The sequence below is a fragment of the Canariomyces notabilis genome (genome assembly GCF_033297395.1).
Source record: "Canariomyces notabilis strain CBS 508.74 unplaced genomic scaffold N656scaffold_48, whole genome shotgun sequence".
NCBI classification, from domain to species: domain Eukaryota; kingdom Fungi; phylum Ascomycota; class Sordariomycetes; order Sordariales; family Chaetomiaceae; genus Canariomyces; species Canariomyces notabilis.
The window spans coordinates 56,611-70,936 of record NW_027041870.1 but is presented as its reverse complement, the minus strand read 5'-3'; the positions used below and the strand labels follow the sequence as shown (position 1 = coordinate 70,936).

Sequence of the window (14,326 nt, the reverse complement as noted above, 5' to 3'; positions counted from 1 at the left end):
TATTGCCTCGTGATGTGGCGACTATGTAGTATTTTCCGAGGCCCTGTTGGTCGTCATTGTCGTTGCCAGGTCCAATATTTGGTGGGAGAGTTCCCGCCGATTGCTGTGCTGAACCCGGATCCTCAGCGGCAGTCACGGTGGCTGCAGAGGCACGGTGTTAGTGCACAGTAAAAAGGACATTCGGCACAGTGTGCAAACCTCAAATTGACGGCGGTTCAGGGAAACTTCAGTCGCTTCAGAACTTGAGGTTCCACGACTTCCAAGACTCATTTCGCCGCACCTGTGTTGGTTTGGCAACCGAACATCAACAGAGTCCAGATTACACTTACTCGTCAGGGCTTCATAATCGCCATCTGCCCCACCACTACGTGGAGGGTCAGGTCCTCTGATTCAGGAAAAAACCTTTGATTCAGGAAATTCAGGTACTTCCATTTACTAGCGCATCCCATACAAATCCAGGTATACTATTTTCATGCATCATACCGTCAACATCTATCCGTATAACATAGTGATTTATCCACCATAGTAATTGCATCCACCCACCTTGAAAGCATCATGGATATCGCTCTATCGCTACCATTCTCTAGGATACGCGATAAAGCAATGCAATCCACCTGCAACAATTGGAATACAGTCAAATATTGTGAATGTAGGTCTGGTATTGTATATGAGCTCAGTTTTTCGTAGGTCTGGCGCGGTCCGAAATGATGTGCATGCACGCAAGCAATATTGATGCAAGAAGACGGTATTACATTGAGTTGCTAACAACTTTGTATGGTAGGGCATGTAGTGGTGGAATTTCCTGAATCAAAGGTTTTCCCTAAATCAGAGGACCTGACCCTCCACGCAGTGGTGGGGCCGATGGCGATTATGAAGCCCTGACGAGTACTGGATGTTGCACAACAAGGTATTGTAAATGAGATTCGCTGAATTGAGTGGAGCAAGCCGCAACACTTTTTATCGGCTTCCGAATCGGAAAAGCTGCCGCCTTCATTGGCCGTCTTTCATCCGATCAAAGTTTAGATAATAATCACCGGTCCACATCTAAAGGCGGAAGGGGGTAATGTCATCTAGAAAACCTTCCTGTAAGTATATACAGTGCCTTTGATACCATTTCGAACTTGATGAACTCAAGTTTGAATGCTAGAATGTACAAGCCTCCTCCTCACCATCGGTCAGAGAAGGCACATATACCGCAGGGCTATTGTGCAGTCCCTTCCCCATGAGCTTACATCGAACTCAGAAAGCCACTGTCTCATGCAGTGATGCCAGTGAGCTTTGCGTCTTGCGTTTCATCATCAACCGGCAAAAACCCCAGTGCCGTCGCAAGACGTAGCTAAGAGATATCAGGGCGCAACCTTCTTCCCGCTCAAGCCGTCGTGCTTCCCGGGCCAAAGTCTGGACTGCCGCCCAAACTGCCAAGGACGTCGCCGATATAGTTTTTGGGTGCAATTCCCTTCTTAAAGGTGCGGTTCCAATCCTTCAAGATGCCCATCACAATCTCAACGCCCGCAAGATAGATATTCTCAATGGCAATTTCAAACCCGTTCTGCTGGACTACGAAGAGGTTGTCGTATGCACTGACACCAGGAGGCGGACGATCAAAGTCAGACCCTATGAGACGTCGACATGTCAGCAGCTACCAGACGGCAAGTCAGAACACATGAGCGAGAATAAAGTATTACCCGTCCGCATAACGATGACGCGCGCAAAATCAACCAGGCCGTGGATGGCCATGCGCATCAAGACTTCAAGAGTCGCATTATCCTCCTGCGCCGTCATGCAATATTTGCCCGTGCCATTGGTCCAAATGGCCGTGACGTTCTCAAACGCCTCGCTGAGAATCGTCCCGGAGTAATACACATCACTCGTGGCCGCATCGCACTTGACCACACTCGGACCCCTCGTCGCGGCCGCAAACTCCTCACCCCCAGCCTTGTACCGTGCACGATAGCTCTCCGCCTCGGCATTGTCCGCCAACTTGGCCTTGGACGCGTACCCAAACGCCACATCGAGCAGCGCTGCATTAACCTCCATCACCTCAGTCCCATAAAAAGTCTTCGGGTACTGATTCGGCGCGGTGGTCCCGTACGAGACGTACCCGACCGAGAAATTCCCCGGCATCTCCCGCGCGTCGAACTCGTACTGCAACGCGACTTGGACGGCGTACCGAGCCAGAGCTACGCCGCCGAGGGTGGAGACTTTTGGGCTGACGCCGGCGATGCCTGCGATCAGGAAGTAGGTCTTGCGCAGGTCGAAGTGCGGGGAGAGGATGACGGCCGTCATGGTTGCGGCTGCGTTGATCTCGGCCATGGCTGTGGTTACCTGGCAGATGGACCCGTCTGAAGTGCAGTGGATGTGGGGGAATTGTACGGAGAGGCCGGGGGCGGAGATGTTGCGGGCTAGGAGATCGCCGAGACCGCTTTTGGGGAGGTTGGAGTACCAGATATTGGCCTCAGGGGTGAACTGCGATGAAGCCAGGACCGGGTAAGTTTCCTGGATGATGGTGGTGAGGTTAAAGGGGCGGGTTTACCTACCATGCTTATGATCATCACCTTGGGCGCAATCTTCCTGGATGCGAAGCCTGCTGAAGCCAACCCGCTGAGGGAGCACAGGCTCAGCAGTGCAGCAGCGGCATACTCCTGATATCTCATCTTGTCGTCTGCCCTGCAAAGATTCAGTCCGATTTGTTAGCGAGATGCTGACTAGGTAAGTGAGGCCAGGTACGGTGCTTACCAAGTGTTGAGAAGTTAAGGCCGAGTAAGTGAAGTTGAGAACGACCAGTGGCTGAGTCGTTGGAGGCTTAGTAGAGGGAAAGGAGTTCGATATTTACAGAAGGCCGAAGGAAGTCCATCGTATATAAGCAAAGTCGGGCGGAATGCCGGCAACGCGAAGGTCTATATGTTGCTTCCTAGTTCCATAGAGATAAGCAGTGGAATTCGTTGATATGTAAGCCACGATATGCACATCGGGATGTTCTAGCGTCGTACATCTTCTCTGGGATCCATCGAGATAAGCTGCCAGTGGGGTTGGTCGGCCACTTCCGGGAGCTGTTCGGTTCTCACCGACTTTTACTGCTTTGAATCACTTTCACCCGAGATCTCTGAGTCAAAACTCCGACTTGAGGTGTGTCCTACTGAGAGAAGCCGTTCGTGGGTGTACCGATGTTGTTTTCTTTCGACTTGAACATCAACACTTGAGGTGTCAGGTGGCTAATAATGACAGTTAGGGGACAGAAATAGGGTGGGATCACTCGCTTTTCGGCTATAATCCTACCTGTGTCCTGTGGCCCAGGGCACAGGTCGGCTTGGTCCTTGATACTCCAACCTTCTCGTTCAACATTGAATATGGTAGTTTCGTACTCTTTTCCAGGTTAACACCTTTATGGGATATGCAAACTCGCAAAGCCGGATGTCTACCGTGTAGGGATCTTGGGTTTTGATATGGTCCGATGCTCGGCGACTGGATGGTTCCGGGAATAAAAGCCGGAGTAACTGGAGGTTATTTTGGCCTACCAGCATCATCGACGTCCTTGTACACTCCAATATCATAGCTCCCAAAATGCTGTACAGGGTGGACGAGGCTTGGGCCAAACCTCGTAGGGTGCGGTGTTGGAATTGTTATACGATTGTGCTGGTTGCCATAGTTACTCATATCCTTGCCTTATTGCCACTAAAAGGGGTAAGGGGTTTTGTTGACGTTCTGTTATCTACCTCATATTGGAAAACTGGATGCCCCGAGTCAGAGGGCACGGTATCAAGACTCCTATCAATAATTGCTAGGTGCTACAGTGTCTGACCACTGGCAACTGCATGCGTTGGCTGTTGACGGCCAGACTATATTATTACTCTGAGGGGTTCCCTTTACCCGGTCGGTCCTGGCTGCGTACCCATTCTAGTTTTCAGGACCTTCTGTCATATAATGTCATCAACTCTTTGGTGGTTGGTGCCTAAGGTAGTACAGTTAATGACAGAGAGAGCCCCAGGTGAGCTGGGGCTACCCAAGACTCTGGGAGAGGAGCAATATGGGGCCGGAACGGGACGCACTCTCGAGCCATCATGATTCGAGCGGCAATATCATATATAGAGTAAATTCCCGCTGACACTACTTTATGTAGCACTCCGAGGCGAGGAGCTTGCACCGATATTGAAAAGTGGCGTTCAAGGAAAGTGCAGCAGGACTAACTGTCTATTTCTGGGTTGTTATGGGAGGAGGACGAGATGCTGGTAAGCTTGGATATTTCCCGAACTTGATTTAGCCGGGCTCTGATGCATTCAAACTGTCCATGAAGCCTCATCTTTCCAAGCTATTCTGCTCATCGAGTGAGACGGACCGCAGGCCAATCCCCAGACTTGGAAGTCTCTATCAAGAGTCCATAGGTTGATGAAATTTCTGAAACAAAAAGTTGACTCAAGCCTTAAGCAGTGGCTATGCGGGTGTCGATCAGGTTAACTGTGACATATCTAGAAGCCGGGTGTAGAAGAGACCAAAGGCTTGACTCATGTCATGTACGGCTGATCGACTTTACCAGGAACCGGGAATTGAACAGGACCCAAATACACAGACCGCCTTCCCGATATTTCGTACCGGGGCCCCGCCTTCCAGCGGCCGGTTATCCGAGGTGTGTTCGTGATGTATCATTAGACTGCATCTATATATTGAAATGCATCCTAATGGGCGCGAGTCCTTGGTCGCGAGATGGGTGAGAGTGCGCAGTTTAAATTTACCTATTCTTGGCCGAGTGTTCCCTTTGTAAATGGAAGTTCTGGAAGGCAGGCAGGTAGAGCATATATAGTAGTAGTTGTTCTGCTCCTCTGATCTCAACTCGCTCCGCGCCTCGTAGTCTGCAATGCAATAACGACTCATCCTTGAAAAGTCACAATGCGAGTCCTCCCCATTCTTCTCTCGTTGGGATTGTTTGGAGGAGCCATTGCTCAGCAATGCGCTGGCAGTTGGTACCTCGAACCGGACGACTGCATCTGCATGAGAAGCACCGATGGAGCCCTGCTCAAGGCCCAGACGCTGGCTTGCTGCAAGTCAATGGGCTACCGGACTTATGATAATGTAGGTGGTTCGAGGGGAGGGATCCGCCGTGCATGGATTGGAGGCTGACTCAAGTATCGTAGATCTGCGCGGTGGATAGGGACCAGAGACAAAACTTCAAGGACTGCTGCAAGGGCTTGAAGCAGGAGAGCGTCATAGGTCACTGCCGCTGAGAGCTTCGAAGACCAGGAGCCATGGCCTTGCTAAGTCGCTGCCATGGTGGAGCAGGAAGGGACGTTTGGGAGAAGCGAGAAACGAACCAAGGAGAAGCTCTAATGCATTGCCAATTGACCTAGGTATAACCTAGGGTTGAGGGCAATTTTGCGCATCAACTTCATTCTGAGACGCAATTTGATCATTTATAATCAGTTTTGCATCAAAACCAAACATTGCGCGGTGACTCGGTGAGGGACTCAGCTGTGCTGAAGAATTGAAGTTGTCAGCGATGGTCCCACTTCAAGTTCAAGCAACCTGGAAATGTCGGCGTTGTGGTCTGTGCGTCTGCTGGTTTTGATTTCCTTCCCGCCCGCGGAGCCTGGTTCCAAATTCCAATTGACCCACTGGAGATTTCCCCTTGCAATCGCGTCTCGTTGATAATGATTCACCACAGCCAGCGAGCTCCTGTATTGCGGCCATTGGAGGTAGGTACCCGACCATACACATGCCGCTGTGTGCAATCACATGAATTTCTTTAGCAATTGCTAATGACAACAGTTCAAGCAACGGAAATCGCGCTCCCTGTTCTGAACTCCCTGTACTCTCCGCTTCTGAGCTACTGCGCCCGCAGCGACTGTCGGAAACATCGCAAACAATGTTCTGTCGAGGCCTCAACGGCATTTCCTTAAGCCAAGGCATCGGTGCCCCCTTGCGCCGCCACCTCAACGGTTGGCCACGAGGACCCGAGCGGTTTGGGAGGGCTCCGACGCCGGACCGGTCATGGAAGTTGGCGACGAAAACGATGAGCACTCGGAAATCTACAACCCAGAACCCGAGGTTTAGGAGGACCACTGGACACCCGCGATCCGAGACACCGGCCGGCAATATACAGCGCAAAACTGAGCAGGTCCTAAGCCAGAGTAGCCCCGTTGCCTCGGAACCTGCCACCCAGCCGGAGGTACAGCCGGAAGTACCCTCGGTAGCTGAGCCCGAGCCCGAGCCCGAACCACGGCCGAAATATGTTCGCCCGGCACTGAACGAACCTACCCGGCCACCTGCGGACACATCAAGTCCAGAGTATAAGCGAGCCTATTTCAGGTGGTGGAGCACAGTGACGGCATTACCATTCCTTATCGTCACCTCGTATTATCTCTGGCAAGAACGTAAGTAATTGTCACGACTGGCTTAAAAGACAACTTGCTGATATGATGTGGTTTTGGAAGTTGTTCCAAACATAGGTCGCCGACGCGAGCAGCCTCCAGAACAACAGGCCTAACAGCTGACAGATTCTCCTCACGTTTGGGTCAATAAATTTCGCGAGATATCATAGAAAAGCATATGCGCAATTGCTTAGAGAGCAAGGCGGCAGCGTCCCTCGTGCACTGTACTGCCGGCGCTCCTGTTGCTTTCTAAATGCATTCCCACTGCCACGATGAGGTTAAACGGCGCGTTTCAAGCCACAGAGCCGCGAGTGAGCCTCCTTATTCTGATACACCGCCATCCACGACAGGAAGATTCTAATAATCCGTGGCTCACTGTCCGCTCTGGGCTATGACGGCTTCAACATTTCGCCCGCTTGATCATCGTTACAGTTCAGGGCTGTCTGCATGATATCCTCCTCTGACGGGCACAAAAGTGACACCCGAAGAGAGCTACCCTGGTCTGCTTGAGCCAAGACCAACCCCTCGAAGCATTCGTTCAACGCCCCTTACTCCACTCTTGAGCGCGCCTTGTGCGTCCCTCGCTTCTCGTCGTGCGGGGAAAGCGTTCCTTGCGCCTTACCCCAGAAATATCCTGGTCAGATCTGTGGACGAACCTTCAATTCGTTTTTTGTCAGCCGGGTGTCAGCTTCTGGGGAAGTGGATCCTCACGAGTCCTGGTGACCAGTCAATGGTTCATGCCGAGGGGCGAGGTCCCAATGGTGATTCTGGGGAAAGTCGACTAACGCAAGCGCTCTGTCCATAATCGCCACGCGTCGGCAGTCCAGACCGGATGACTTGTTCTCTGTTCTGAAGGCGTCAACAAACCGGTAGTGTATGTATTGTATCCGTACACTACGCTACAATTAGGTATCTAGTCCGAGTCCTGCCGAAACACATGTCACACGGCATCGCCCATTCATGACGGTTCTGTGGTTCTGCCAGGATGGAGATATCACACAAAGGCCAACCGCCCGTCGAGCTTTCAGCCTATGCAAGACCGCTACCGGTCTTTCACGGTCCCTTATCAGTACACGTAGTTTATGACCATGCGGCATCTCGAGCAAGCCGCTGGAGACGTGCCGATTCCACTTTCATCTCCGCATTTGGATACCAGTGGGTCCTTATGGAGCTTCGGTCGTTGCTGGCTTCAAAAGTTCAAGCTGGACCAGGGATCATGCATGGCTGCGGGGCGTCAGTTCGACACCATTGGGTCCTCGCCAAACCTGGCATTGACGAATCGGTTGCCGGCTGCTCGAGTCCCTGTCCGCCCGCTTGCACAGCTAAGGTCGACATCAGCACACCTGTTTCCGCAGTGAATTGAATTGCCGCGATCGAGCTATATCCGAATCCCGAGCTTTTGCAGAGCCGTGCAACACCGTCCGCCACTAGAATCATGTATCAGGCCTAGTACATATGCCCCCAGGCCCCGCCCACGACGCCATCCCCAGAACCATCCTGGGACCATGTGGGAGATGTGGATTCCTGCCTCCCTGAATGCCCCAGTTCTTCACACCGGCTAGCCGCTAGCGCGTTATTCTCTGGGTACTGTACGAGACAGCCACCCCGGTGGCAGTACCTATCTATTGAAACGCTGGTGGGTCACGGAGTCGAAGCTATCCAAAGGGCAGTCCCAGCCAGGCGGGCCTCGGTATCATTGTACGGGGATTTGCGGGGTGCTAGCAGGCTTTTATTGCGGAGGAGCTGGGATGTTCCATCCTTAAACCCCGGCTGTTAACCCATGGGCGCGGCGATGGGGTAGACATTTAACGGAGAGGGAGCTCGCACGTCCGCCGGATTGGAACGTCTGGTGGCTTTTCCCTCCTGTTGACAGCTGTATTCTTGCTCCTGCCGTCATCACCTCTGAGATCTGCGCATAGCCACAGAACGGCACCGTCCAGGCAAACATCTCCGAATCCACCACGCACGAAGTGACCGAGGGTCCAATCATGGCTGCCTCGGCGAGTCAGAATGGAAAGCGCAGATCGCCTTCCGCGGGGGAAAGCGATAGATCCACCCCGGATCAGGCATTCAGTCCCGCCCCTTCGACGCGGTCGTCCAGCAAACAGCAGGTACGGCACCGGGCATCCATCGCCTGCGTGTCTTGCCGTGAGAGAAGGATACGGTGCGTCGTACGAGAAGGTGAGACCGAGTGTGCGCAGTGCAGAAGGACAGGGGCTACTTGCATCATCAAAGACGATGACGAGAGACGACGGTATGTGTCTACCTCCCCGCTTGAGGCCGACTCATCTAACGCGGAGAAGACCGATCTCAAAGGCATACATGTCGTCCCTGTCTAATCGGATCGCCTTGTTGGAGGAGATGCTCAAAGAACGGGGAGTCGTTCCTCCTCCTGCTGTCCACCCACCCAAGACAAGGCAAGAGGCTCAGGCAAGACAACAGCAAGAGGAGCAACAAGCTCAGGTCATGAAGAGGTCAACAGACTGTGAGCCAAAGGCATTGAACGCCTCTGTGACCCAACCACCCACGCCGCCCGGGTCGGGAGACGAAGACGTCGCCAATAGGGAATCGGCACAGCCGAGAGGCTATGTTGCCCCTGGGAGCCAGACCAGCCTGTTTCCTCTAATCGACCCCGTACTATTACAGGATATGGAGCCGAGAAAGGACACGGGACTCCGGCAACTCCTTTGTACCAGGGCAACCCACACATTTGACCAGTCCGCGGGAAGAGTGCGATTCTTCGGTCCAACAGCTAACAGTCATGTCTATGCCAAGTCCTCTTCTGGTTACTTCAACGCCCCGGAGCGGTCTGACCAGGCCCGCAGGGCTGAGCGCCTCATCGGCGCCCTCAGACCTTCCACTCACGACCACCTAATACGCTGTTTCTGGGAGTATTACAACTCGTGCCACCAAGTGGTTGATGAAGTAGCCTTTGAGGCCGGCCGTACTGCTCACGACCCAAGATTCTACTCTCCATTCCTCCACATAACTATGCTAGCGGTTGGCTACCGCTTTGCTGATTGGGACCGGGAGGATGTGAAGAGGATGACAATGGGAAACCGCGAGAGCACGCTCCACCGAGAATCCAAGACCCTGTTAGAGACGGAATTGGAGAAATCCGGAGGATTGCCAATTGTTCAAGCCCTTCTCCTTCTGGCCGACTTGGAATGTGGTGTTGGCCGGGACACCACAGGCTGGATGTACTCGGGTAAGCTGCCTTGCTTCCAAGCTTTGGTCTGCGGATGCTAACAAAGAACCGGAAGGAATGGCGAGCCGCCTAGCGTTTGACATCGGACTGCACGTCAGTCCCAATAGAGCGGATTTGTCCGAGCTCGAGAGGCTAGCCAGGCATCGAGTCATGGCTGCATGTGTCATGTCTGACCGAAGATGGGCTCTGTTCCTGGGCCGCCCCACGTCCATCAAGGCCCAAGATATTGCCCTTGACGTATTACCCAGGGCCCCAGGGAAGGCTTTGGCAAACCCAAGCTCCGGAGCTCCCGTGGCAAGCCATGCCGACATCCACCAACAGATGTTTGAACTCATGGAGCTCGCAGGGAAGGTTGCCGACTTCCAAAACTCGACGTATAGCGCCACTCAGGCATGTGTCACTAAAGGGACCGAGGACCGAGCGTATCTGCATTTCATTGGGCTGGAACGTCTCTTTCACAATTGGTATCGCCGGCTCCCAGACAATCTGGCGTGGAAGCCCGCAAACGTCAAGTCTGCGCACATGGCCTTCTTTATGCTCCACCAGCAGTTCCATGTGTGCATGATCCTCCTGCATCGGCCTTGGGCGAAGTACGGGCCGATGTCGTTTGATGGAGCTGCGGCGGCACGGTATCCGAGCCCCGATTCCCCGTGCCATGAGAACGACCGGGCGCACGCGCTTCCTTCGTGGGCCGGCCCGCTGCCGCATCACGATAACAGGGCGTCCTTATCCCGAAGCATGTGCACACAACACGCCGTGCGCGTCGCCCGCATCTTCTGGCATCATCGCCAGCGGTTTGATGGGAGAAGGATAGGACTCGCCGGGATTCAGCACGCTGGCACGGCGGCCCTCGCGTTGATGGCCGCTCTGGCACACAAGAGCGCCGAGCTTGACCACCACACCAACCTGAGGTATCTGCAGGTGCTCTCCACTGCAATCTATGACATGAGCCACTCGTACCAGCCGGCAGCGAGAATGTACCATCTGCTCAGGATCATGCTCGTCGATATCCGTTCAGAAATGGCCAAGTCGGGAGGGTTTGACTTTAGCACCGTCGTCGGGCGCTATCACCAGGGCAACAGCATGGTGTTTGACAGCAACCCTTGGGCAGCAGCAATCACCCCCAGCAACTTCCTGTCTGCGGACGGCTTTCAGACCATCCCAGAAGAGGAGAGTCGTGCCAGTAAGAGACGCCGGCTGTCCAGCCTATCCAGCATGGACCTCTCTTGCCCGGCGCCGTCTTTCCTCGCCAACGCGGGATGCCCAACCCCTCCGGCCACGTCTCAGAGCCCTGATAATTCCACTTCCATGGTGGACAACACGGACCTGACCGGCCTGATCAATGACAGCACCTTTGGGCAAGACAGTTTAGATCTGATCCACCTCTCGTGCATCGAATTCATCAACAACGGCGGTGCCCCGCCCCAGGACTGGGCGGCAGCATCACCGACCCCCGCGCAGGCGCCCGAGTCTGCCGAGCTGGCGCTGGACTCGAACCTCACCGCCAACTCGGAAACCACCCCACCGACAACCAGCGCAGCGGGGGACAATGCGGCAGCTGCCCCAGCTGCCGCAGTCGACGACGATACGACAGTGGACATGACCATTGAGCAGTGGCTGGCTGAACCGTCTGATCCCCTCACTCCGTCGCCTTCGTCCTCAGCTTCGGGAACAGGCTCAGCTTCTGAGGGCGCCTTGATTGAACCAACTGCCCCCGCCTCGCTGGCTGAACTCATCCCCATTTCTGTGTCTCAGCACTGCCCCTCCTCTTCTGGCACCAGTACCAGCCCCAACACCAACACCAACACAGATGGCCCAGATACAGATACACGCTCGGATGAAAACGAAAACGGCCCACTGGCAATGACTATGGTGATGGACCTGGACCTGGACCTGCCCGATACGAGAGATCCTTCTTCCTCCTCGTCATCATCATCCTCTTCCTCCTGCGCTGCTAGTGGTCACGGTGGCGCCGACGCGGGTCACGCTGGAACGGAACCCTGGCTCCATGCCATGGGCGCGCCTCCGCCGCCCATCACGCCGGGCGACGTCAACGGCAGGTCGCCTCTGACGCCTGTCACGCTGGACGATTTGGTGCAGAGTGTTGAGGAGGCAGTTGGCTCGGCGCGTGCGCGGAGAGCTGCTGCTGCTGGTGTCGGTGTTGCGGCTGAGGTTTGCGTTGGTGGGGGTGGGAGTGGGAGTGGGGGTGCAGTTGCCGCTGGGAACTCACCAGTTGTGAGGAATCGGGAGTTGGATTTTTTGAGTCTATGAGATTAAGGTAGCCATTAAGGCCGTATGATGGGCCCCAGCCTCAAGGGGAGATATTGTTATGTATGTGCACATGATAACTGTGGATTGGGGTTTTCTGCTTGGGTTTGGTTGATGGTTTGGTTAGGACTCGGGAGGTCGGCTGCCGAGGAGCGTTGTGTATTGTACCTAATTGTATCTTACAGCCATGACGGAGACGTGTAACGGTGTTGTGACGCTTTTGTCTAGAGCAAGAGCACAAGATTATACTAGAATAAGACATTGTCTAGAACTCGCAGAATACTATATCTGTTATGTGAAGCCCTTGCTCCTGGGGAGCACCACAGACGCGTAAGCGATAAGCTGGCAAAATGCTTGAGACCCCGTTTTGGGAGTGTCGCGCTGGGTTAATGAGTGAGTCTGTGGCTGACATTACCTAGATCCTGATGTCCTTTTATTATAGGGTCTGGGATCCTGCCACAGCAGCTGTCCAGTTTCCGCCGGATTCCGGGGATAATACTCTAGGGAACAATGCACTCAACTGAGGATATTCGTTGTGATAAGAACGGGGCTGTCTTCTGTAACACTGGACAGGGATCCAAATCCACCTATAATCCCAGGCAACACGACAGGGAGAGAATGCTCACAAGTTCGTGACAGAACCATCAGGAACCAGATAGTCCAGTGACATCGATGAAAGCTTTTTTGTTCAGTCCCCTTTCTCCCTGGTTGAAGTTCGCCGTCCTACATATATATAAGTAATGCTGACTTTGCCCAGAATCTCGTGACTAACCCTGCTCTGAACGACACCACTGGTGAATGTTGGGTTCAGCACATTCAGTGCGTCGTATTGTAGGAGTTAGCTCCGCCATAGCCGAGAAAGCCGAAAAGAAGACGTCCAATGATACGATAAAGCACACGTGGATGCCTTGGGAATCCCTCGAGATCGCCGGGTCCAATGCCCAGGAGTTACCACGGTAACACACCCAACACGATGCATTGATTCCTGCGGAAACGTAGGTAAGCTGTAATTCATCATGCTTGGGACGGTTTCATATAACGGTTCAAACACGTTGGGCATTGCGATGTGCGCTATCCAGCCACTCTAGCATTTTCTCATTCTGTGAAGCGTTGCCTCAGCGGGACGGAAGCAAGAAACCCCAGGTACATATTCGTATATGTATCGTGTGGCAGGGAAGATAAACTTACCGTACCAGGCATTGCCGGTAGGAACCGTGACATGATCCTCCGGGTTGTTACCAATCTCCGGTTACTGATGATATATCCGTCCTGTTTCGCAGTCCAGCGCGCGTTTCGCTAGTGTCTTTACAGAGCTCACAACAACATGTCATCCACATCCAAAAAGACAGTCCTAGTGACGGGCTGCTCGGCCGGCGGCATCGGGGCGGCCCTTGCGCTCGCGCTCGCCAAGCACGGCCATAATGTTTACGCGACGGCCCGCAACACGGCCAAAATACCGACCGAGCTCTCTGGGCTGCCAAACGTGACGACCCTTCAGCTGGATGTCAGCTCCTCTGCCTCGGTCAGCGGGGCCGCCCAGGCTGTCAGCGAGAAGGGCAAGGGACTGGATGTGCTTGTTAACAACGCCGGCTTCGGCCTTACCATGCCGCTTCTGGATGTGGATGTGGCCCAGGCCCAGCAGTTGTACGACACCAATGTGTGGGGTGCTTTGAGGACTATCCAGGCCTTTTCCGGTCTATTGATTGCGAGCAAGGGGCGCGTTGTCAATATCAGCTCTGTTGGAGCGGTTGTGAACACCCCATGGATTGGTACTGTGATCCCATGCGCATTCTCTTCAATGTCGTCGCTGGCTTGTTAATGTCTGCTCATGCTGACCATATTGATCGCAGGCATATATTCCTCCTCAAAAGCGGCGCTAAACATGCTGTCGGATACACTACGGCTCGAGCTGTCCCCCTTCAAAGTGAGCGTCGTTACCATCATGGTCGGCACCATCGCCTCGCACTTCCACGCGAATGAGCCGGACGTGGTTCTACCGCCTTCGTCTCGGTACTCGGCTATTAGGGACACCATTAACCGCTGGGCCAAAGGACAGGCCGGGCCCAAGGGCGGCTCCGTCCAGGATCTGGCTGAGTCGCTGGTAGTGGACGTCGTGGGCAAACCTGGCGGTTTCTGGGTGTGGAAGGGCCCCAACAGCGGGATGGTTAAGTTTTTGACCAGATGGGTGCCGGCGTCAACACTGGTAAGACACCCGTCCAACTTTCTTTGTTAAGCGGTATGCCGAGCTAACACGAGCACGTTTCCAGGATGGTATGATGAGCAATGGACAAGGCCTGGATGAGCTCACCAAGAATCTGCAGAGGTAGATTTGATTGTCAGTGGGCAACGTTGGACAAACGGAATACGCACCTCATGGGTAGGTGTGAGGTGACTCGGATAATCGGATTGCCACAGACCAATAATACCAGCCTCTTTTTCCATGGCGCCATAGACTTTCCCCCTCAATTTGGTAACTATTCCTCATCCTCTT

At 53.9% G+C, this 14,326-nt stretch overlaps 5 protein-coding genes across 5 annotated transcripts; 4 read left to right on the top strand and 1 right to left on the bottom strand.

Annotated features, from left to right (window-relative positions):
* Positions 1–1,018: 1,018 nt before the first annotated feature.
* Positions 1,019–2,429, bottom strand: N656DRAFT_785581 (purine nucleoside permease). Its single transcript, XM_064816427.1, has 2 exons — positions 1,686–2,429; positions 1,019–1,614 (listed from the first exon to the last, which is right to left on the bottom strand). The coding sequence occupies exons 1-2, from the start codon at positions 2,311–2,313 to the stop codon at positions 1,370–1,372; spliced, it is 873 nt and encodes a 290-aa protein (XP_064664776.1). The 5' UTR covers positions 2,314–2,429; the 3' UTR covers positions 1,019–1,369.
* Positions 2,430–4,719: 2,290 nt separating this feature from the next.
* On the top strand, positions 4,720–5,552 carry N656DRAFT_849637 (uncharacterized protein). Its single transcript, XM_064819359.1, has 2 exons — positions 4,720–5,064; positions 5,127–5,552. Exons 1-2 carry the CDS (start codon positions 4,882–4,884, stop codon positions 5,214–5,216), a joined length of 273 nt encoding a protein of 90 aa, XP_064664775.1. The 5' UTR covers positions 4,720–4,881; the 3' UTR covers positions 5,217–5,552.
* A 449-nt stretch (positions 5,553–6,001) lies between these two features.
* N656DRAFT_802901 (uncharacterized protein) lies at positions 6,002–6,475 on the top strand (the record flags this gene model as incomplete). Its single annotated transcript, XM_064818298.1, has 2 exons — positions 6,002–6,362; positions 6,423–6,475. The coding sequence occupies 2 exons, from the start codon at positions 6,002–6,004 to the stop codon at positions 6,473–6,475; spliced, it is 414 nt and encodes a 137-aa protein (XP_064664774.1).
* Positions 6,476–8,347: 1,872 nt separating this feature from the next.
* N656DRAFT_802900 (uncharacterized protein) lies at positions 8,348–11,838 on the top strand (the record flags this gene model as incomplete). The annotated part of the gene is made up of 3 exons (XM_064818297.1): positions 8,348–8,613; positions 8,663–9,567; positions 9,623–11,838. The coding sequence occupies 3 exons, from the start codon at positions 8,348–8,350 to the stop codon at positions 11,836–11,838; spliced, it is 3,387 nt and encodes a 1,128-aa protein (XP_064664773.1).
* Positions 11,839–12,775: 937 nt separating this feature from the next.
* On the top strand, positions 12,776–14,318 carry N656DRAFT_785574 (NAD(P)-binding protein). The gene is made up of 4 exons (XM_064816426.1): positions 12,776–13,040; positions 13,116–13,604; positions 13,686–14,038; positions 14,103–14,318. Exons 2-4 carry the CDS (start codon positions 13,160–13,162, stop codon positions 14,160–14,162), a joined length of 858 nt encoding a protein of 285 aa, XP_064664772.1. The 5' UTR covers positions 12,776–13,040; positions 13,116–13,159; the 3' UTR covers positions 14,163–14,318.
* Positions 14,319–14,326: the final 8 nt, after the last annotated feature.

What these genes read in the sequence shown, in the direction of transcription:
- N656DRAFT_849637 (XM_064819359.1), top strand. Translation starts at nt 4,882, where the DNA reads ATGCGAGTCCTCCCCATTCTTCTCTCGTTGGGATTGTTTGGAGGAGCC. An exon ending in GCTACCGGACTTATGATAAT is followed by an intron (nt 5,065 to 5,126) that starts GTAGGTGGTTCG and finishes CAAGTATCGTAG; the next exon opens with ATCTGCGCGGTGGATAGGGA.
- N656DRAFT_785574 (XM_064816426.1), top strand. Translation starts at nt 13,160, where the DNA reads ATGTCATCCACATCCAAAAAGACAGTCCTAGTGACGGGCTGCTCGGCC. An exon ending in TGTGAACACCCCATGGATTG is followed by an intron (nt 13,605 to 13,685) that starts GTACTGTGATCC and finishes TATTGATCGCAG; the next exon opens with GCATATATTCCTCCTCAAAA. An exon ending in GGGTGCCGGCGTCAACACTG is followed by an intron (nt 14,039 to 14,102) that starts GTAAGACACCCG and finishes GCACGTTTCCAG; the next exon opens with GATGGTATGATGAGCAATGG.
- N656DRAFT_785581 (XM_064816427.1), bottom strand. Translation starts at nt 2,313, where the DNA reads ATGGCCGAGATCAACGCAGCCGCAACCATGACGGCCGTCATCCTCTCC. An exon ending in CGTCATCGTTATGCGGACGG is followed by an intron (nt 1,615 to 1,685) that starts GTAATACTTTAT and finishes GACGTCTCATAG; the next exon opens with GGTCTGACTTTGATCGTCCG.